We start from the raw sequence: 23,824 nt of genomic DNA, 5'->3' as shown, positions 1-23,824 counted from the left end.
TTCTAAGAGTTTTATAGCTTTAGCTCTTAGTTTAGGTCTTTGATCCATTTTGAGTTAAATTTTGTATATAGCTAAGGTAATGGTACCATTTTATTGTTTTGCATATGGATATACAGTTTTCCCACCACCATTTGTTGATAAGACTGTCCTTTTCCTGTTGAATTGTGTTGGCACCATTGTCAAAAATCGTTTGACCTTACATGTGAAGGTTTATTTCTGGGCCCTCTGTTCCACTGGTCTATATGTCTGTCTTTATGCCAGTACCAGACAAGTTTTATTATTGTAGCTTTGTAATATATTTTGAAGCCAGCAGCTATGAAACTTCCATCTTTTGTTTTGGCTGTTTGGGGTCCCTTGAGATTCCATATGAATTTTAGGATGCCTTTTTCTATTTCTGCACACACACACACAAAATGCCATTGAGATTTCAACAGGGATTGCATTAAATCTGTAGATAAATTTGGGTAGTATTGACATCTTAACAGTATTAAGCCTTTCAATTCAAAATCATGGGATATCTTCCATTTATTTGTGTTGTCTTTAATTTCTTTCAGCCATACTTTGTGGTGTTCAGAATACATGTCTTTTGCCTTTTTATTTTCTCTACATTTATTCTTGTCTTATTCTTTTTAATGCTAAAATTGTAAATGGGATTATTTTCTTAATTTCCTTTTTGGATTGTTCATTGTTAGTGTACTGAAATGCAACTGATTGTGGTGTGTTGATTTTGTATCCTACAACTTTGCTAAATTCATTTATTTTTACAGTTTTTTATGATGTGGAATCTATAAGGTTTGTCATATCTAAGATGATGTCATCTGTGAACAGAGATAATTTTACTTCTTCCTTTCCAATTTGGATGCCTTTTATTTCTTTTCTTGCCTAATTGTTCTGGCTAGGACTTCCAGTACTATGATGAATAGAAAAAAATAGAAAATTTTTTGTAGATTTTTTTTTGTGTGAAAATGGGTACATCCCTGGACTTTTTATAGTACATGGTAGAATGTATGTACTATAAATAGAATATGACTTCAGAAATCCCCATTTTTCTTCCTAGTTAGAATTTTTTAAGTAGAAAAGACTTTATTTTCATGTAGAGGCAGCTTTTTTATAAGGCCAGTTTGATATTAATGGTAATTTTTGGTTAACTGATATTCTTACACTGAAACGACTGCGTTTGAGTTTTTAAGCATTATTGTAGTTTCCTCTGGTCTGTACTTATGTCACGTTCTTATTTCAGTATCCTAAGTTCATGTCCTTAGAGGATTAGGTGGTACTATCTTGTTAACTTCCACTCCCCTCTCTTTTGTATATCAGTTACTCTTGAATTGCGAAAATATTTTGCAGCCTATTATGTCAGTTTGAATTTTATTTTAACCCTGCAATGTTTAGTCTGACCTCTCTGTGTTTAATTTTTCAACTTTAGTTTACTATAGAGCAGTTATTTTTATAGAACATTGTGGTCTTTTTACTTGAAATATTCTTTTCGATTTTCACTTGACATATTCTTTTCAGTTATTCTTTTTGTACTTAAGACTTAATGCTTATGCCAAAGCATTGAAACACATGAGATAGGATATGGACAAAATAAGAATGGCAAAATGATGATAATTGTTGAAACTCAGTAATGGGTACAAGGGACCATTCTGTCTTCTTTCATGATATTTTTACAATAAAATGTTACACACACACACACACACACACACACACACACTCTTCCTGTTTAAAATAGCAGTTCTTTAGACTCTATATTTGCAGGCCGACCTTTATTTAAACGTCACTGTTGATTGGGCAGGTTCATACCTTTAATCTTAGCACTTTGGGAGGCTGAGACAGGCAGATTGTTTGAACCCAGGAGTTCTAGACCAGCCTAGGCAACAAAGTGAGACCTTGTCTCTTCAAAAAATAAAAAAAATTAGCTAGGTGTGGTGGTGCATGCCTGTGGTCCCAGCTACATTGGAGGCTGGTGTGAGAGGAAGTTGAGCCTCAGTATCCTGAGGCTTGAGCCTGGGAAGTTGAGACTACAATGAGCTGTATTTGTGCCATTGCATTCCAGCCTGGGTGACAGAACGAGACCCTGTCTTAAAATTTTTTTAAAAAAATCAATGTGGCAAATAGGATTTTTCTAGTAAATAATAAAATCGAATGGTAAGATGATAGAGTTTGATGATGCCCCAGATAAAAAAGATTATCTTCCATATATTCTCTATACTTCAGTGATTTTTTCCCCATCTTTTTATTTTAAAAAGTTTTAAATTAGAGAAAGTCAAAAGAATAGTAAAATAAACACCCCTTACCCATAAGCTAGATTTACCAGTTGTAAAACTTTTGCCATGTTTCTGTTATCTCCCTCTACAGATATCTTTACTAATTTTTTGTCTACCTGTTTCATCAATTATTTATAAAAGTATATAAAACTATTTGACATAATTGTAGATTTTCAAATTTCAGTCATTTTTATTTTTGCTACATTTATATCAAACTCTATTGTTCTGTGCAGACACACTGAGGATGTATTGGGTGTATTAGTTTATTAGGGATGCTGTAACAAATTGCCATAAATTTGGTGGCTTAAAACAACACAGATTTATTCTTTCACAAGTCTGGAGATTAGAAGTGTGAAATGAGTTTTAAGGGACTAAAATCAAAATGTCAGCAGAGCTGCTTCCTTCTGAAGGCTCTAAGATAGTTTTTTGTTTGTTTTTGTTTTGTTTTGTTTTGATTTGCTTTTTGGAGGTTGTCCACTTCCCTTGGTTCATGGCCCTGCATCATATCACCTTTTCTCCTCCTGCTTCCATTCTCCAGTGCCACCTTCTGTCATCAGATCTCCCAAGGCCTCATTTTATAAAATCACTCGTGATTTTATTAGGGCCTATCCAGGTAATCCAGGATAACCTCCCCATCTCAAGAACCATAGCATATCCGCACTGTTCCTTTTAGCATGTAAGGTAGCATTTCACAAATTCTGAGGATTAGGATGTTGGATATCCTTAGAGTACATTAATCTGCCTAGCACAGATGGCAGCACTTCCCAAATTGTTCTAGAGATTCAGTGCAGTCCTTATCAGAATCCAAGTTGGTGTTTGCTGCAGAAATTGTAAAATGATCCTAAAATTCATACTGGAATGCAAGCAACCCAGAATAGCTAAAACAAATTCTAAAAAGAATAGCCAAAATCAACTTGAGAAAGAACACAGCTGGAGGACTTACATGTACTGATTTTAAAACTTGGTACAGAGCTACAGTAATTCATACAGTCTGGTAATGGCATAAAGATAGATGTAGATCAGTGGCATAGAATTGAGAGTCCAGAAATAAACTCTGACATTTATAGTTAATTAATTTTTAACAAGAATGTGAAGACAATGTAATTGGTAATGAATAGTCTTTTCAAAAAATTGTCCTAGGACAACTGGTATCTACATGCAAAAGAATGAATATATATCACTTCCTCATACCATGCAACAAAGCAACTAAAAATGTATCACATACCTAAAGATCTAAAACCATACAATCTCTTAGAGAAAAACATGAGGAAATTATTGTGACCTTGGTTTCTGAGATACAACAACAAAAGCACAAGTGACAAAAGGAAGTGAGATAAATTACACTTTTTCAAAATTTAAAACTTTTGTACATTAAAGGGCACTATCAAGAAAGTGAAAAGCCAATCCACAGAATCAGAAAAGATGTTTGTAAATCATGTATCTGACACTAGGTATTTGCATACAAAATATATAAAGAACCCTTACAACTCAAGAAAGATGAATAACCCAACTGTATTAGTCCATTTTCATTATGTTGATAAAGACATACCCAAGAGTAAGCAATCTACAAAAGTAAGAGGTTTAATGGACTCACAGTTCCATGTGGCTAGGGAGGCCTCATAATCATGGTGGAAGGTGAAAGGCATGTCTCACACGGCAGCAGATGAGAGAAGAGAACTTGTGCGGGGAAACTCCCCTTTATAAAACCATGAGATCTCATGAGATTTATTTTCTATCACAGGAAAAAGCCATCTCCATAATTCAATTAACTCCCACCAGGTCCCTCTCACAACATGTGGGAATTTTGGGAGCTACAGTTTAAGATAAGATTTGGGTAGGGACACAGCCAAACCGTATCACCAACTGAAAACTGAGCAAAAGCCAGACACAGTCCTGTAGACCCTGCTACTCTGGAGGTTGAAACAGTAGGATTGCTTGAGCTCCCGGAGTTTGAGATCAGCCTGGGCAACACAGCAAGACCCCATCTCTTAAAAAAAAAAATACTGGGCAAGGACTTGAATAGGCGTTTCTCCAGAGAAGATGTGCAAATGGCCAATGAGCACATGAAAAGGTGGTCAGTATCATTAGTCATTAGGAAAATGCAAATCAAACCACAATGATATACCACTTTACACCCCCAAGAATGGCTAAAATTAAAAAGACATATGGTAACATTCTACTCCCTCTGAGCTGTCAGATCCATATTATGCTACTCTTCCAAGATGATATTTTATTTAGTTCCTTTGAAGGATTAAGTAAAATATGGTTGTTCCATAAAGATTCCCTATAGTAAGGGGCAGCTAAAATATTTTAGATTAAGTTTTAAGTGGTACTCTTAGTAGTGTTCTGTTACTTAGTATCTTTCATTGTACAATAGGTTTGTCACACACTCATTCTTGGCTTTTCTTAACAGCAGACTGACAGGAAATGCTCATGTGGAATTGACATGGTGACCTCCATTTTATTTAGCAAAATATCTGATGCCCATGCTTCAAGCCAATATAGTTTTTGTTCTACCTTCCTAACTCCTCTTTATAAGCATATTCATTCATTATGAAAATTGTATTTAGTAGCTCAAGAGCTCTTAAGCTAAGAAAATATGAGAACTTTCTGGTAATATGCCAGTGAATGTTGTGTAGAAGATTAAAGAGCTTATCCTGCAGCTGCTCTGCATGTGGAACCTTCATTAACTTCAATTCTCAGTTAACTCATTTGGTCTATAGCTTCAGGCCTAAATTGGGGGTTCACTGAAGATAGAAAAAAATGAATATAACAGAGAGAAGATGTTTTAGTTTCCTAGGGCTACTGCAGCACATTACTACAAACTGAGTGCCTTAAAACAACAGAATTATTCTTACACAGTTCTGGAGGCTAGAAGTTTGAAGTAAAGGTGTTAACAGAGCCTTCATACTCTCTCTGAAGGCTCTAGGGGAGGAATCCTTCTGTGCCTCCTGTAGCTTTTGGTGAATGTGGCAGTTCTTGTTGTTCCTTGACTTATAAATGTGTCATTCCAATCTCTGCCTCTATCTTCACATGGCCTTCTCCTAGGTCCCTGTGTCTTTACATGGCATTCTCCTCTCTGTGGCTGTGTCCAAATGTTCCTTATGTCTTATAAGGGCACCAGTCATTGGATTAGGGGCCACCCTAATCCAGTTTACCTTTATTTTAACTAGGATAGTAGCAGGAGGCAGACAAATCCTTAGCAGACAGGGGTAGGTCCCCGGTAAAACTCCATCTTCAAACCAAAGACAATTTAAAGCCTGAAAGCCAAGCGACAAGTCTTGGATAAATCCATATACTGGATTGAGAACCTTTCTTCCTGTTTGGTGTGCTTTCCTCTGATCCCTACCCTTCACCTGTTTTACATATACTTACACTTTCCTAATTGGATTTTTATACTGTTGAGCCCACCTTTGAGTGGTGCCTTTGTTTTAGTCTGTTTTGCGTACTCACAAACCAGTCAGCACGCACTTCCTATTCTGAGCCCGTAAAAGCTTCGCACCCAGCCACACTGAAGGAGAGACACCCGACTTCGAGTGGGGGACCACCCTCACATCCCCTCTCTGCTGAGAGCTGTCCTGTTGCTTAGTAACACTCTTCTCTACCCTTCTCACCCCTTGATGGTCAGTGTAATCTCATTCTTCTTGGATGCAGGACAAGAACTTGGGAACTGCTGAACATGGGTATGAGCTGTAACATGGGTGGGCTGGGGCAGTCCCAGCCCAGCCACAGGCTGAGCTGGTGCACAAGCAAGGCACAGCCTAGTGGACTGAGTGGGCAGGGTGTCTCTTGCGGCAGGCCTGGGGCTGAGCGAGACTTCAGTGGAGGCGTCACCAGCTGGAGGTGGTCCAGCTGGCAAAAGTCACCGAGGAAAATCCAGTGTCAACTGTATTACACCTGGGAAAACCCTGTTTCCAAGAAAAGTCACATTTAGAGGTACTGATGGTTAAGACTTCAGTACATCTTTTTTTGCGTAGTACAATTCAATCCATAATAGAAGAGTATATTTTTGTCCTAAAATGTATTTAACTCTCAAGTTGTGAAATAATTTGTGTGTGCAGTGTTTTCACAGGGAGCTAACGTGAAGGGAATTTAGTGAAGAACAGTGAATAAGAGAAGAAATTATCAAGTTTGGGCCATGTAAATTTTGATGTATAGGAAAAGCCAAATCTCAGTTGCTAATCTCTAGTCATCTCTCTTGAAGTCCATGGTAGTTTGGAACCCTCCATTATTTTCCATACCTCATGACCTCCTCTCCTCAGCTGGACTCCAGTGTGGTCTATCTATAGGCTTACTTTTGGAGAGAGGTCAATAAAGTGTTTATGATCAGATAGATGAACAAGACCAGAGGAACTGATTTTTGTGGCCAGGTTTGTCAGATTGTCCCTTCACTGCTGTCGTGCAAACCTCAAAACCCATATATTGAATAGTAGTCAGAGATTACTCGGATATTTTTCTGGGCCTGCAACCACTGTCAGTTTCTTTAAGTACTTCATCTTTCTCAGAACTCCAATTCCTTACTGGAGTTAGGGTTCCTAGTTGAGATCAACTGAATCTACTATACCTAATTTAAGTAGAAAAGATTTATTATAAGATTTTAGAATGTATAAAGAGAACAAAGTTTTACAGGTCCGGAGAATCAAACTTTGATCTGAATGCCCCAGACAGTTGAAACACACAGCTGCACTATGGGGCTATTCTAGCAACAACACTGCAATGGACAGAATGTTTATGTCTCCCCCAAATTCATATGTTGAAATCCTAACCTCCTTATTGTGATGATATTAGGAGGAAGGGCTTTTGAGAAGTTACTAGGTCATGATGATAGAGCCCTTATGAATGCTATTAGTATCCTTGAAAAAGGGATCCCAGAGAGCCCTCTTGCCCTCTTCTGCCATGTGAGGATGCAAACCTACAGCCTAGAGGAGAGCCCTTACCAGAAGCTGACCACGTTGGTACCCTGATGTTGAACTTCCAGCTTCTAGAATTGTGAGAAATAAGTTTCAGTTGTTTAGAAGCCACCCAGTTTATGGTACCTTGTTATAGCAGCCTGAACTAAGACAAAAACCATTTGCGTCACTTTCCAAATCCTGCTTTAGTAATTACGAACTTGGGCAAATTAATTAACTGCTATATACCTCAGTTTGATCATCTGTAAAGTGGAGCAGATAAATGTATTAAATGAGTTGTATTAAATGAGTAATATACAGGCTCTTGTAACAATGTCTGGACACATAGGGTCTGTAGTGCTCGAGCTGCTCTAACAAAGTACCACAAACTGGGTGGCTTAAATAACAGAAATGTGTTGTCTTACAATTCTGGAGGCTAAAGTCCAAAATCAGGATGTCAGTAAGTTTGCTTCCTTGTGAGGTGCATAAGGGAGAAGCTGTTCCATGCCTCTTCCCTAGCTTCTGGTTTGCTGACAGTTTTGGGAGTTCTTTGGCTTGTGGAAACTTTACCGCTGTCTCTGCCCTTGTCTTCACATGGCATTCTGCCTGTGTGGGTATTGTTGTCCAGCTTTCCTCCTTTTATAATATAAGGATGCTAGTCATGCTGAATTAGGGGCAACAACCCTATGTTTAAATAAAGTCACATTTTGAGGTACTGGGAATTAGGACTTCAACATATGAATTTTAGGGAGACACAGTTCAACACGTAACACATAGTAAGCATTATATGAATGTTTATTATTATTGTTACTTCTGATGACTTACTGTGTTATCACCCCATGTAGTTCTTCTAACCTTTTGCATCAGTGTATTGCGTTTGTAATGTGTGGATTAGAGAGTAGATATTCTGAGTTAACTTTAAGCCCTTAAAATTTGCACACCTTAGTAATTACCATTAATAATCTTCATGTTATTTCTTCATAGTAAGGACTCTTCTGACTGTGGATATGTGACTCTCATAATACCTATATAATATTTCTTGTTTTTTTTTTAAGTAAAATTCAGATATAGAATAAAAAATTTGTCTAGAAGTTACTATGGTATCATGTATGTGAAGATTCTGTGGTCATTAATTTTTATATAATGGGAACTCTTCATAGGAGAGTAGGATATAAATAGATGTGTATCTTCTTCATCTTTTTTTTTTTTGAGACAGAGTCTTACCCCTGTATTACTGCTTGTAAGTGCTTTATACTGTTTTAATAAGATCCCTTGTTGACCTGATTTTTAAAGGAGTAAACAGAGGGCTTCATTGGATTTATATGGATTTTATTTCTTTTAGTATTGCATCTAAACCAGTATGAAGTAGTCACTGTGTTTTTCTAAGTGTGTTCCATGGGCTTTAGTCTTACTGGATCTTTTGAAAAATCTGAAGGGAAAAAAGTGGGGGATGGATGGTATCCTGTGGATAAATAGATGTGGGAAATGTTATATATTATATTCTTCTTTCGGGTGTTCATTGTGCACAGTAATGGTTTTGAGGAGTGCTATGGTAAAGTACCTACTTACTTTTGTGTTTACCCTAGGATTCCCTGTATACACTTGCAAAGTCAGTGTCCACTAAGCTTTTAATTTTTTGGAGTGCCTGGACCTGAGTGAAGCAGACCCTCTAGTATCCATAATTAAGAATTATGTGATCATCTTTAGCTCTTTGGGAACAAAACACTTTAATGTATATAAGGGTATTATTCAGGATTTGGGATAGGGGACAGACTAGTTTATAATTCTGTTTTCTGGTCTGTCAGAAAAGGTATAATGTAAATGTAGGATTGATACCTGTTTCCATCTTTATACAGTGCTTAGCATATAGGCATTTAATGGCTGTTTGAAACCGAAAATCCTTTTTGATGTCTTTCATAAGTATAGTGAAGAGGAAAAATGCTTTCTTCAGGGGTTGAATAAACCCCATAGCTCTGTTTAATATATTTCTTTTGCAGTTTTTCTTTTTTTCAAAAAAAAAAAAAAATTGTTTCGTTCAGGTATAATTGGTATTGATAACCTGCACTTGTTTAAAGTATATAACTTTATACATTTTTATTTATTTATAGGCCTGAGAAAGCATCAACATAATCAAGATAATAAACATATTTATCACTCCCAAAAGTTTCTATGTGAAACCTCCCTTCCACCCTTCTCTGAAAACCCTTCCACTCCCCAGGGAACCACTAACCTACATTTTTTATTTATTTATTTTTTATTTGGAGACAGAGTCTCGCTCTGTTGCCCAGGCTGGAGTGCAGTGGCATGATCTCAGCTCACTGCAACCTCTGTCTCCCGGGTTCAAGTGATTCTCGCATCTCAGCCTCCCGAGTAGCTGGTACTACAGGCACACACCACCACACCCGGCTAATTTTTTGTATTTAAGTAGAGACAGGGTTTCATGATATTGCCCAGGCTGGTCTCAAACTTGTGAGCTCAGGCAGTCCGCCAGCCTCAGCCTCCAGAAGTGTCAGCATTACAGGCGTGAGCCACCACGCTCAGTCTCACTAACCTACATTCTACCTTGCATTTTCTAGAAGTATTTTGCTATCTGTGTCATCTGTTCATTGTTTCTCGCATTCTTTTCATTATTTTTGAACTTTACCTCATTTGTTGACTTGTTAGCTATAAACTCTTAGTTTGTTGTTATAGGGTTCATAGTAAACATCTCTAAATTATCAGTGTGTATCTTCCTTGCATTCCCAGAAGAAATTCCTCATGGTCATGGCATATTATTCTTTTCATGTGTTGCAAGATTCTGTTTGCTAACATTTTCTTGGTATTTTTGCATTTCTGCTCCTGAGGAGATTATTTTGTAGGTTTTAATTTTTTTATTTATTTTTTGTAACGTCTTTGATTTTTGTATTACGGTAATCAGATTTTCTAGTGTTTTGAAGATTTTCGTGTATATCTCTTGAGAGATAATGTTCTGTTGCATTCTTTTTTCCCCTAGTTTTGGGAAGTGTTCCCTCTCTTATTGTATAGAATTGATTTCTTTTTTTCAGTGATAATGAAAACATCTGGGCCTGTCGATTTCTTATTCAGAATGTTTTAAACTACAAATTCAGTTCCCTTAATGTTATAGATCGAGTCAGATAATCTTGTATTAGCTCTGGTCGTTTCTCTAAGTTGTTCAACTATTTATAGTTTTCCACTATGATATGCCTTTGAGGTCCATAGTGATATCCTCTTTTTAATTCCTGTTACTCATACACTTGATTCTTCATCACATCCCTGCCTGATTAAGAAATTCAGGCTAAAGTCTGTCTTTTACAAAAGCAAATATCAAAATATAAAACTGTGGTTTATAGAGGGTTATCTAGAAGACTGATGAACAGTAATCTGGAGAGGAAATATGCCTTTTTTTGGTCCGTTCAACAAATTTTGTATTTTTGAAATTAAAATAAATTATATTGCAGAGATTAAGACTTATCACAACAACCACATTTGAACTGTTTCTGAAGCATCAATCTTCTTGGCTACAATCATATCAGATATTCTACAAAGAACACAGCTACTAGAGAATACTGAGATAAATAACAAATTTAAATTAAGACAAAACAAAACAAACAACCATCAAATAACACCGAACAACATGAATGTTGTAGGGTTATAAGAGTTATAATATTGACAGAAGTAATTCATCCAATCAAAAATGAGATTTGGGCTTTCCACATACTGAATAATGTTCCAGAAGTCACTTAAATCTAAGGTAGTCCAGTTTTTTAAAAATTGCCTTAAAGATACATCCACACACAGACACAAAAACATACACAGAGTCATGGCCTTTTTTTTTTTTATTTTTTAAGTTTCATTAAAGAAACCTTAGAGAACACAGAAGTTAGAGAAGAAAAGGTCATCGAAAACTCCAAGGACAACTACATATACATTTGATTTTCAGTTCATTATTCTAGATGCAAATAGTGTTTTATTTTTATTTATTTATATTTTTAGTTTTGTTTCACTTTGTCTGAAATGGAGTCTTGCTCTGGTCACCCCAGGCTGAAGTACAGTGGCACAATCTCAGCCCACTGCAACCTCTGCTCCAGAGTTCAAGCGATTCTGCTGCCTCAGCCTCCTGAGTAGCAGGGATTACAGGTGCATGCCACCATGCCTGGCTAATTTTTGTAGTTTTAGTAGTAGAGACAGGGTTTCACCATGTTGGCCTCAAGAAATAATATGTAAACAAATAACTTAAAAATCAACCAACTGGGAAAAATAGCAAATATGATAGGCAAACAGTGAATATTATTATATAATTAGTAATTTGTTTTCCTCCTTTTCCTCTTTGTTGGTGTTACTAGGAGATTACAAATTTTATTGATGTTCTCAAAGAGTCAACTTTTGGTTTGATTTTTCTCTCTTTTCCTGTTTTTAATTTCATTGATTTCTTCTTTATTCTGTTCTAACTTTGGGTTTATTTTACCTTTTTTCTAGTTTTTTGAGGCAGGAGTTTGTATTATTGATTCGAGACCTTTTTCTAATAACAAATTTTTTTCTTCTAAAAATACACAATATTATTAAATTCCTTCTGAACTGCTGTGTTAGTTGCATCTTACAGATTTTGATTTTGTATTTTCATTTTCACTCAATTCAAAATTAAAATTTCTCAGAGATCCTTTGTGATCCCTTGATTGTTTAAAAATGTACTAATTTTCAAGATTTAGAAAATTTCCTAATTTGATTCCATTATGATCAAAGAACGATTTTTTTTTTTTTTTTTTTTTTTTGAGACGGAGTTTCCTTCTGTCTCCTAGTCTGGAGTGCAGTGGCACAGTCTCAGCTCACTGCAGCCTTCCCATCCCCCGCCCTCTGGTTCAAGTGATTCTCTCCTGCTTCCGCTTCACCCGCCACTATGTGTGGCTTATTTTTTGTATTTTTGTAGAGATGGGGTTTCACCACGTTGGCCAGTCTGGTCTTGAACTCCTGACCTCAAGTGATTGACCTGCCTTGGCCTCCCAAGGTGCTGGGATTACAGGCATGAGCCACTGTGCCTGGCCAAAGAACATACTTTGTATTATTTCAGTTCTTTTACATTTATAAAGTTTGCTTTGTGACCCAGAACATGGTCTGTATTGGATAATGTTCCGTGTGTAGTTGAACAGAATTTGTATTCTGTTTTTGCTTGGTGGAGTGCTCTGTAGATGTCAATTAGACCCTTACTTTATGGTGGTGGTCATTGTTTATATATCCCTGCTGATTTTACGTAAACTAGGGCATCTAAGGAGAGATATTGGCAGTTATTTCTAGCTAGGTACTGATTGGAAGGTAGGCATTAAATAAAGGACCTGAAATATCTTTCTGTTGATGATGGGGGGACGAGGTTTCATTTAAATTCATGTTTCTAAGCTATAATGTCATATCAACAGTACCACAGTTAGAAAGTCAGGAAAAAAGGAAAAATGGTGCCCAGAGGAACAGATAGACAATGTATTTTCTTTCCATTGGCTCTGAGCAATTTTTTGTGGTAGCAAAAACAGACACAGAGTGATACTTAGGAAAGGAAAATTAATTCTCATTTTTAATAGTAAGGTATTTTCCTTCCCCCTTTTGTGAGAGACACAAAAAAGAAGTAAGACTTTTGATTCTAAATTTCCATGAAACTTTGAAGAGCAAGAAAGATGAACATGCCCTGAGAAGTGCTTTAGACTTGAAATATAAAGATTCAGCTAAAGGGGTTTACTTAAGCCTTGGACTATTCTGTGCATAGTTTATGTGATGGTATCAATTAATACTAGTTAGAAAAATACAAAGTTTAGGCTGGGCGCGGTGGCTCACGTCTGTAATCCCAGCACTTTGGGATGCCGAGACAGGCGGATTACGAGGTCAGGAGATCGAGACCATCCTGACTAACATGGTGAAACCCCATCTCTACTAAAAATACAAAAAAATTAGGCAGGTGTGGTTGCACACACCTGTAGTTCCAGCTACTTGGGAGGCTGAGGCAGAAGAATCGCTTGAACCCGGAAGGCGGAGGTTGCAGTGAGCCGAGATCGCGCCACTGCACTCCAGCCTGAGCGACAGAGCAAGACTCCATCTCAAAAAAAACAAACAAATTTTAACCTGTGTTTGTTTTCTGTAATACCTGAACTCCTTAAGATTATCTCTACATGTTCTTCTGGGTCCTCTTTCTCCCTATCCCCATCAAAAGAATAATATCCTATTATGAAAATAGTAACTAATAATAACTTACATGTAGTTGTTTATGGTTTACAAAACATGCTTCATGCATATTGTCTTACTTGATGCGCATAACCCTACTTAGTTAGCAACATAGGTTTTTTAATCTTCACTGTTTGAGTCTCAGAAAAGTTTAGTGATTTTTCTCAGGTGATAGAATTGAACATAATTAAAGCACAAGTGTTCTCATTTCTAGTTCTGTATTCTTTCTATCACATAATACTTGGTCTCTGAAAAGATGTACCTGTTTTCTGTAAAATTTTTGTAAGAAATAACTTAATTAAAATGTATTTTTACATATTTTGAAGATGTTTCAGTGAATATTTACTATTTCATTTTATGGAAAGATTAATTTCAAAGATTATTAAAAAGGTTTAATAGGTTTTCAAATACAGACTTACGGTTATCCTGTTATATGAACTTGTTATTTAATAGCCTTTGGTTATCTTCCCATTTAAAACTATAAACTCTTGGTCAGGCACAGTGGCTCACACCTGTAATCCCAGCACTTTGGGAGTCCGAGGCGGGCGGATCACGTGAGGTCAGGAGTTTGAGACTAGCCATGGTCAACAAGGTGAAACTCCGTCTCTACAAAAAATACAAAAATTAGCTGGCCGTGGTGGTAGATGCCTGTAATCCTAGCTCCTTGGGAGACTGAGACAGGAGAATTGCTTGAACCTGGGAGGTGGAGGTTGCAGTGAGCTGTGAGTGCGCCTTTGCACTCCAGCCTGGGCGACAAGAGTGAAACTCCATCTCAAAAAAATAAATAAATAAATAAATTCTGTATGTGTTTTTGATGATATGCCTTTCTCTATTTCATTTGATACGCATACTTCCTCCATTCTCTTTTTCTTTTGATTTTATTTTTACTATTGGAAAAAAATAATCGGTGGCAAAATATTTTTTGTAATTCATTCATTTTTTAAAGGTTAAGAAATTATTTTTAGTTGGAATAAGCATTATATTCGTTAAATTTTTTCAATTATTGGTTTTATATATTGTGAGAAGCTTTTATTTATAATTTTTCTGTTCATCTAATTTAGGCTATCACATATTAAAATCTTACACATTTTAAGCCCACATTATTATGTTCTCTGCTCTCTATAAGCCATTTGTGTTTTTGTGCAAATACGACTTTAAAATTTTTGTCTTATAATTTTATTTTATTGTGTTTTCAATTATATTACACGTTATTAGCAATACTCTGCAATTATATGTGAAAAATTGTCTTTAAAATATTTTTCTTCAAAGACATGTTTTATCATCAGATTTAAGATATCTACCTAAATATGATTAAAGTATTCCAAATATAGGCAGGCAGATCACCTGAGTTCAGGAGTTTAAGACTACCCTGGCCAACATGGTGAAACCCTGTCTCTACTAAGAATACAGTTAGCTGGACATGGTGGCATGATCTGTAATCCCAGCTACTCAGGAGGCTGAGGCAGCAGAATCGCTTGAACCCTGGAGACGGAGGTTGCAGTGAGCAGAGATTGTGCCACTGTACTCTGATCCTGGAGTGATCAGAGCAAGACTCCATTTCAGACAAAACAAAACAAAGCAAAACTAAAAATATAAATATAAAAATAAAACACTATTTGCATCTAGAATAATGAACTGAAAATCAAATGTATACGTAGTTGTCCTTGGAATTTCGGATGACTTTTTCTCTAACTTCTGTGTTCTCTAAGGTTTCTTTAATGAAACTTTAAAAAAAAAAAAAAAAAAACCATGACTCTGTGTATGTTTATGTGTCTGTGTGTGGATGTATCTTTAAAGCAATTTTTAAAAACTGGACTACCTTAGATTTAAGTGACTTCTGAAACATTATTCAGTATGTGGAAAGCGCAAATCTCATTTTTGATTGGATAAATTACTTCTGTCAATATTATAACCCTACAACATTCATGTTGTTTGGTGTTATTTAATGGTTGTTTGTTTTGTTTTGTCTTAATTTAAATTTGTTATTTATCTCAGTATTCTCTAGTAGCTATGTTCTTTGTAGAATATCTGATATGATTGTAGCCAAGAAGATTGATGCTTCAGAAACAGTTCAAATGTGGTTGTTGTGATAAATCTTAATCTTTGCAATATAATGTATTTTAATTTCAAAGATACAAAATTTGTTGAACGGATCAGAAAAAAGCATCTTTCCAGATTACTGTTCATCAGTCTTCTAGATAACCCTCTATAAACCACAGTTTTATATTTTGATATTTGCTTTTGTAAAAGACAGACTTTAGTCTGAATTTCTTAATCAGGCAGGGATGTGATGAAGAATCAAGTGTGTGGAGCTTTTTAGATAATTTTATGATTGTGTTCTGAGAATGGCCTCAAATAATATGTAAACAAATAAAAATCAACAAACTGGGAAAATACTCATAGCAAATATTATAGGCAAACAGGGAATATTATCATATAATCAATACAAAGTTATTTAAGACAAAAAGGGAGCAAAAATTATGTAGAAATTCTCAAGAGGAAATATAGTTAGTAAACAGTATTCAGCTTCATAACTTAAAAAATCAGATTAGACTATCAATAAAAACATATTTCTTATAGAAGCATATATAATATTCAAAAACAGTGGTAATATCCAGTGCTATCTGTGGTTCAATTATACCCATAGATTATTGGAAAAAGCATATAAAGTAGTATAACCATTTTGAAAATTAGTTTGATAATTTGTATCAAGAAGCTAAAGTGTTACTTTGATCCAATAATTGTCTTTGATTCTCTCCCAAGAAAATAATTCTGGATATTGAAAATCTTTATAAAGATGTTTAAAGTAGTCATTTGTGATAACAAATATTCCATCTTAAACTGAAGGTTAAGTAAATTTTGGTCATTAGTTTGATGAAATATTGGGAGCTGTCATAAATTGATATTTTTATAAGGACTGTTTTAGGGTAGGTAAATGTATGTAACATTAAGTTAATAAAGGAGACATTGTAAATGAGTATATCTACAAATAATAAGAGCAAAACAATTCATGGGTAAAATTTTAAAAGGATGGATTTAAAAAGAATATAGTAGACATTTACTTTTAAGCTCAATCAAGGTTTTAAGTATTTTAGAAACATCTGAAGGTTGCTTCTGAGACATATATTTGTATGATGCTCTTTATAAAGTTGGTGTGTAGGAGGGAGCCACTTTTGTTGGTGACTGTAGCCAGCTGCCCAGACCCTGTACATCAGTTTTTCCTTTCTCTGCACTTTCTCACATAAATATCCAGGAGGAGGATATATGCTCTTGTTCTGTTACTTGAGAATTTGGAGATTCATAAATTTCTGAGATACTGCTGTGCAAATTCCATTGCTCCACTGGCCAGTAGTTGCCTCTGTGTTATGGGGTTATATAATTTCCCCTCTTTCTAACATTTCTCTGACTTCTAAAATATCTTTAATGAACATGGTCTTATCTTAAAAGCTTTTATCCAGTTACCAGTTAATAATCTTTGCATTAAACTCTTCTCCCTGAGGTAATATGTTCTGCTTTTCCTATAATGTCCCATCTGCTGTTAATCCCATCCAGACATTACACATTTTAACTGACTTGTCTTACTTTATTATCCATGTCTATTTGACATGGTCAGTCTATTTTGATGGGGGCACATATCAAATACACTTACAGTAAATGTTGTGAAGTCCTTGTCTAAAAGTGTTATACTCTGTGCCATTGGTTCATACTTAGCATTTAATGGGAAAATACACAAATGCAAAAACACATTTTTAACATATATAAGTTATAATACTGCCCATTAAGTTTAAGAATTAGTGTATTAAAGTAACATAGTATCTGCTACTTCTGCTAATTTTTCCAAATGTTGTTAATGTTTCTGTGTATCCCAAATAATATATCATTTAGTCTTATATTTCTCAGTATGAATTACTTGTTGCTGTGTGTGTTTTCTAAAACTTGTTCTTGTTTCTTAACATCGTGTTACTGAGATTCATTGTTATTGATATTTATACCATATGTATATACCTGTCATTTGTTTACTTTTACTCCTCTATAGTAGTACTTGGGATGAATATATTTCACATTTTTTTTTCTTTTGTTGACGGTTGTTTGGGTTTTCAGCTTTGTTTTTAAAAGTGCTACTATGAACATTCTTGTACATGTCTTCTGATACACATATATAAAAACATCTCTGTGGTATGTGCCTAGGAATGGAATATTTTGGTCATGGGGGATACATATATGAAACCTTATCAGATAGTCCCATATTGTTTTCCAAACTGGTTTTTACTAACTTATAATGTTGCTATTTATATATACACACATATATACATACGTGTGTGTATATAAACACATCCACATATATACATTTGTGCATATGTACATATATCCCTATGTGTGTGTGTTACTGTTGCAATGAACACTGTAATAAATGCCTTCCTGCTCAAATATATTCACCTTTTTCTTCTTTTTAAAAATTATTATTTATTCCCAGAAGCAGAATCATTGATTCAGAGGATGTGATTTTTTTTTTTTTTTTCTAGTAGGCTAGCCACCTTATTTTAATATTTGGTATTATTTTTCTTAACTTCTATTTACTTTTTAAAATTTAGTTTTATTTATTGTGAAAGTTATACATGTGTAATATACTCAAATAGCTCTACAAGGTTTTTTAAAAATGGCAATGCTCTGCCCTCTTCCTGGCCTCATTTACTCTTTCTCAGAGGCAAACTTTTCAGTCTTTTTCAGCTAATTATTTTAGTATTTGCCTCCATATCTGTAAATAATCTGCTTATATTTATACTTTTTAATTTTTAACTTCTTTGACCCCCCATTATGGAGCGTGAAGATTTACCCTCCTCATTTCTTTCGACTTCCAGCACCAACTCAATTTCATACGTGCTTTTCTCATTCATCTGGTTTCTTCTAAATAAATAATTTAGTACTAACATTGTTGTGAAACATAAGTGCATAGCTGAATTCTTTAGCAAACTATAGTTGTACTTCTTTTTGTTTTCTTTTAAACAAAGGAGGAGGCTAGTAAAAGAAGGGACAGTGGGCTAGGTATGGTGGCTCACGCCTGTAATCCCAGCACTTTGGGAGGCCGAGGTGGGTGGATCACGAGGTCAGGAGATCAAAACCATCCTGGCCAAAATGGTGAAACCCCATCTCTAGTAAAATACAAAAAATTAGCCAGGCATGGTGGCGCACACTTGTAGTCCCAGCTACCCGGGAGGCTGAGGCAGGGGAATCACTTTGAACCCGGGGGCAGAAGTTGCAGTTTGCTGAGATTGTGCCACTGTATTCCAGCCTGGCAACAGAGCAAGACTAAGTCTCCAAAAAAAAAAAAAAAAAAAAAAGAAAAGAAAAGAAAAGAAAAAGAAGGGACAGTGAGGATTTTGGAATCAATAAAGACATTTTCTATTGCAAAATAGGAGAACATGTTAGTCAGCGTGAAGCGAGAGGTTCATGAATAGAAGGACAACTACAATAAAGTAGAATATACCAGAATGTTTATTCTGGTAGCCATGTGTACTATTGACTAGAATATTGAAAGCCTAGTGAAATGACTGATGTGCTTGAACTCCCTTTTATCTAATCTAGTAGATTAAATTTTTCTCATGTTAAGTACACCAAGAGATAATTAATATCATTTCTTTTCCACTAAAAGCAGTAGTCTCATAGTTTTCTCCTGAGGAGATGATAAATACATTAAATTCAAATAGATCAATTTCATTTCCTGCTACATTGTTGTGGTATATGAAGGGATCCAACAGGTATTTGTATTAAGTGGCTAGGAAGTTAATTTTGGCTGTGCACGCCACATTTATTAAGGTTTAATTGTCATGATGTGAGTAATGCTGCCATATTTCAAAGTTTGGCATTATATATATTTTTAAAAATTTACGTATTTTTAGAAGTTAAACTAGTTATTTAATACTTTCATTGTTCTAACCTGGGCAAATTTTATGAAGAGTTATATCTGTTATGATTTTTACATCTTTACCCTTTCACTGAGCAAATTGGAAGAATATTGGAGGAATACTCACTCTTTGAATATAAGCTCTTTTCTTTCAAGGCTCTTCAGATTGGCCTGGGATTATCTACTGAAAAGACTGTGTCAGAAAGACCAGGATTTAAATTCTGCTTTACCAGTTACTAGCCAAGTGAATTTGTTCAGATTACTTAAATTCTTCGGGTTTTAGTATCTTCATCTAGGTATGATGATATTTCTAGCAAGATTGTTTAGAAAATTACAAATAACAGAGGCATTAAAGTAATATATACCTTGTATCTAGCTTAATGTATTATACATGCTACATCTTTAAAAATGCTAGTCATTGTTATTAGAATCATCATCATCATTTTGTTCTTGGCTCCAGTCTTTAGATGTGCTTGACAAAGAGCAGACATATAAAAACTTGTACCACTGATAGTGATTGTATGCATCAGATAAATGGGAAGGGAAAATTTAGTATCATAATCCCTCTGTTCTTCTGTGGTGAGGGGCAGATGCTGGGGGTTGTTACTACTTTTCTTTTCTTTTTTTTCCTCTGTTGCTACATGTCTCTTACTGAAAAGTAGGTTTGTAGAATAATTAGTAACTAAAATAATATAGACCTTTCTCGAGCTGTTAGAGCCGTTTGCACTGCAAATCTAGCATGTTGTTTGGTTACTTCTTAAGGTGAGTGATTGTAAATGTGGTTTGGATAACTGGGGAGGTGGGAGCTGGTGGTGGTTATACAATGTGATGAAGGCCTCTTTTTTTATTTAAAAATACTGGGGCCCAGCTACTCAAGAGGTCAAGATGGGAGCATCACTTGAGGCCGGGAGTTTGAGACCAGCCTGAACAACATAGTGAGACCCTGTCTCTTAAAAAAAAAAAGAAAGAAAGTAGTTGGGCATGATGCCAGGTACTGGTAGTACCAGCTACTTGGGAGGCTAAGGCGGGAGGACTGCTAGAGCCCAGGAGCTTTGAGACTATAGTGAAATATAATCACATGTGTGACAGTTCACTACACTCCAGCCTGGGCAGTGTATTGAGACTCCTCCATCTCTTAAAAACAACAACAGCAGCAGCAAAAAAAAAACTGTAGTTCCATCTTGAGAATTTTCTGAAAATATGAGAATATTTATTTACTTTAAAATACTAAATTTGACACTTTTAAATGTGATCTCTTGACATTTCCTTAAACTTGTAATAATCATCGTTTCTATTCTTGTTTTACCAAATCTGTCTTATTTGGAGCATTTAACTCCAGCATAAATTACTTATTAAATAGAAAATATTTGGGAAACTGTATTTTTTAAAATATGGATTTTGAAAGGCAATCCTGTTTAATAGCCTTTTTTTTTTTTTTGAGCAGTTATACGTCTTTTAATACCTTGATATTTATTCAGTATTGAAATATTTGAATGTGTGTGTTTTTGTTTTAAACAGATTATCTTTCTCAAGGAATAGATCTTTCTGGAATAGAAGTGATAGAAAATGACCTACTTTTTATTGCAAGAGCCCGACTTGAAGTGGAAAATCAAGCTAAGCGCCTACTAGAGCAGGGTTTGGAGACTCAGGTAATAAAAATAAGACTTTTTTAATGTGAAAAAATGTCTCATAATACAGGTGAACATTTGACTTTGAGTTCAAATAAGTAATATATGTCTTCATTTTATCACTGAGAAAGTATGTCTACAATTTAAATCAGAGAATAGTCATAGTTAAGGGAAATTTTAATATATGTTCAGTATATTTAATTTAAAAATAGACCTAATGTTTCTAATGTATAATGTATATAACATGAAATGTATTTTTTATGATGTGCATATGTAGATAGATAGCTGACCATGCATGCTTTGTCTAAAGTGTGGTTCCTCATTTAAGCCTTTCAACAACCCAGTAAGATTGGTATTATTGTTAATTTTATTTTACAGTTGAAGAAACAGAACTTAAATAAGTTGTTGAAAATCACATAGCTAGTAAATTAGTTTGGATTCAAATTTTAATCACTCTAGTCCCAGAACTTTTCAATCTTAATCATTATGCCATAATTTAAAAAATTTTTGACTTGACATTTCTCCTAGGGTATCATTTTCCTGATGCTTAATTTTCTGAATTAGAAGAAATTCAAAGGTATTGATGTATTAGATTCAACAACTTAGAATTAGATCTTACATCTACCCTTGTGTTATACCCAGGTATTTTCTCCATTCGTATTGGGCTCCAAAATAATTATTAATACTTAGAGTTTTTTCATATCCTCTAAACCAGGAATTTCATTTTGTGTATTTATATTAGGCAGAAATAATGTTATTAATGTGCTGTTCTTTAAGTAGCCTCTAAATCAGGAAGGTACTTGACTTCTGATTCCTAAATAGTTGTAATTTTTAAAATATAACTGAATCAGGTAGTTATTCTTTTAAAATTGAATATTATATGCAAAATGAAAAGTGGACAAATCATAAACTTTCATGTAGAATGAATACCACAGTGTGAACATACCGTGAAATCAAAACCCAGGTCAGAAATGGGACATTACCAGTACTCCTAGAGTTTCTTTGCCCTCTCTTGCAATTTTTACTCTCTTCTGTCGTCCCCAAAGATAATTATTATTCTAACTTCTAACATTAGAGATTACTTTTAGTTGTTTGGTCAATTATGTTTTAACTCTAGGTCTCCGTATAAGGATGGAACTCTTACACTGTTTAAAAAAAAAAAGAGTATTTCTCTACATTAAATAAGAGAAGATACTTTTTTTTAGATCCTCAAAAGAGAAGGAAAAGATAACTCTATTAATCAAACATTTTGCCCTGAATTTCAAAACAAGAAAGGGTAGTTGCCTTCCTAAAGAAGTGGCGTCTGGGTTTGACTTTGTAGCCCTCCATCCTATAAGAATTATGCCTTTTTTTGGGATTTTATACAGGGGATTTATTTTCTATAACATATTGTCCTCTCCCTCATATGGTTGCTTTTATCTCCTAATCCTTTTGTGTCTGCCATCTCTAGGACTTCAGCAGTACTGTTTTCTCTCCATTCTAAATCCCATCATCGTGGATGTTACCAATACCTATGGAGGTGGTTATTCTCATATGTTGGGCTCACAGTAGTTTGACATCTACTAGCCCAAACTTGAGTCTAGTGCCCTTCCCTTCCATCCTATTTCAGTATCTTTCCCTCCTTATTAATGTTGAATATTGTCATTAGCATTTGGTCTAAGTCTCCAGTGTCTCTTCCTTTGACTGTAGATTCCTATTTTTTCTGGCCTCCCACTCCCTTGTTCCTGTTATAACTCATAATTCTTTTATTAACCTAAAACATCAGTCTCTTGGCCGGGCACAGTGGCTCACATCTGTAATCCCAGCACTTTGGGAGGCCGAGGCAGGCAGATCACCTAAGGTTAGGAGTTCGAGACCAGCCTAACCAACATGGAGAAGCCCCATCTCTACTAAAAATACAAAATTAGCCAGGCGTTGTGGTGCACTCCTGTAATCCCAGCTACTCGGGAGGCTGAGGCAGGAGAATTGCTTAAATCTGGAAGCTGGAGGTTGTGGTGAGCCGAGATCTTGCCATTGCCCTCCAGCCTGCGCAACAAGAGCAAAACTCCATCTCAAAAACAAAACAAAACAAAACCATCAGTCTGTTAAGTCATCTATAGCATAAATGCCTTTACTACTCGATGGTTTTCTACTCTGTCAACCTCATATCTGTCCCCTTCTCTGGCTCTACTTATTTTTTTGTATTAAGTTGATCAAAGATGTGTCTCTTCAACTGTTCACCTAACTAATGATTCTCAAACTTCACCATGCATCAGGTTGATGGGAGGACTGGTTAAACACAGACAGCTGAGCCCAACACCCAGAGTTTCTGATTCAGTAGATCTGGTACCAAGAACCATTGCTCTTGATGATACCCTCAAATTCTCTCACCTTTGCCTTTCTACTACTCCTGCACAGCAAAATGCCATCTGTGAACCATGCAACATTTATCCCTATTTTACTTCTATGCCTAGGCTTGTCATTGCTCTTAAAAAACAAAAACAAAACAAAACAAAACACAGACAACTGTAAGATTGATGTAACCAACCAAAATTTACGATTCTGAGATGCAGCTGGGTTTCAATTACTTTTTTTTTTAAAGTTATTACATCTTTATTGTTTTAATTTTTTATTATACTTTAAGTTCTAGGGTACATGTGCACAACGTGCAGGTTTGTTACACATGTATATATGTGCCATGTTGGTGTGCTGCGCCCATTAACTGGTCATTTACATTAGGTATATCTCCTAATGCTACCCCATCGCCCCTCCCCCCACCCCACGACAGGCCCCTGTGTGTGATGTTCCCCTTCCTGTGTCCAAGTGTTCTCATTGTTCAATTCCCACCTATGAGTGAGAACATGTGGTGTTTGGTTTTCTGTTCTTATGATAGTTTGCTGAGAATGATGGTTTCCAGCTGCATCCATGGTATGTTCATCCATGTCTTGTGCCAGTTTT

The 23,824-nt window shown here is 35.4% G+C and overlaps 1 protein-coding gene across 1 annotated transcript in view; it reads left to right on the top strand.

Moving 5' to 3' along the window:
* The window catches only part of COG5 (component of oligomeric golgi complex 5), a 370,641-nt gene that overhangs the window by 135,903 nt on the left and 210,914 nt on the right, over positions 1–23,824 (top strand). Inside the window, exon 7 of the mRNA XM_073009243.1 lies at positions 20,778–20,908. Within this exon, the coding sequence (XP_072865344.1) occupies positions 20,778–20,908 (131 nt within the window). The remainder of the gene's footprint in view (positions 1–20,777; positions 20,909–23,824) is intronic.

This window comes from Chlorocebus sabaeus, chromosome 21, assembly GCF_047675955.1.
Source record: "Chlorocebus sabaeus isolate Y175 chromosome 21, mChlSab1.0.hap1, whole genome shotgun sequence".
NCBI lineage: Eukaryota > Metazoa > Chordata > Mammalia > Primates > Cercopithecidae > Chlorocebus > Chlorocebus sabaeus.
Note: the sequence above shows the minus strand (reverse complement) of the source record. Positions and strands in the feature narration are given on the sequence as shown.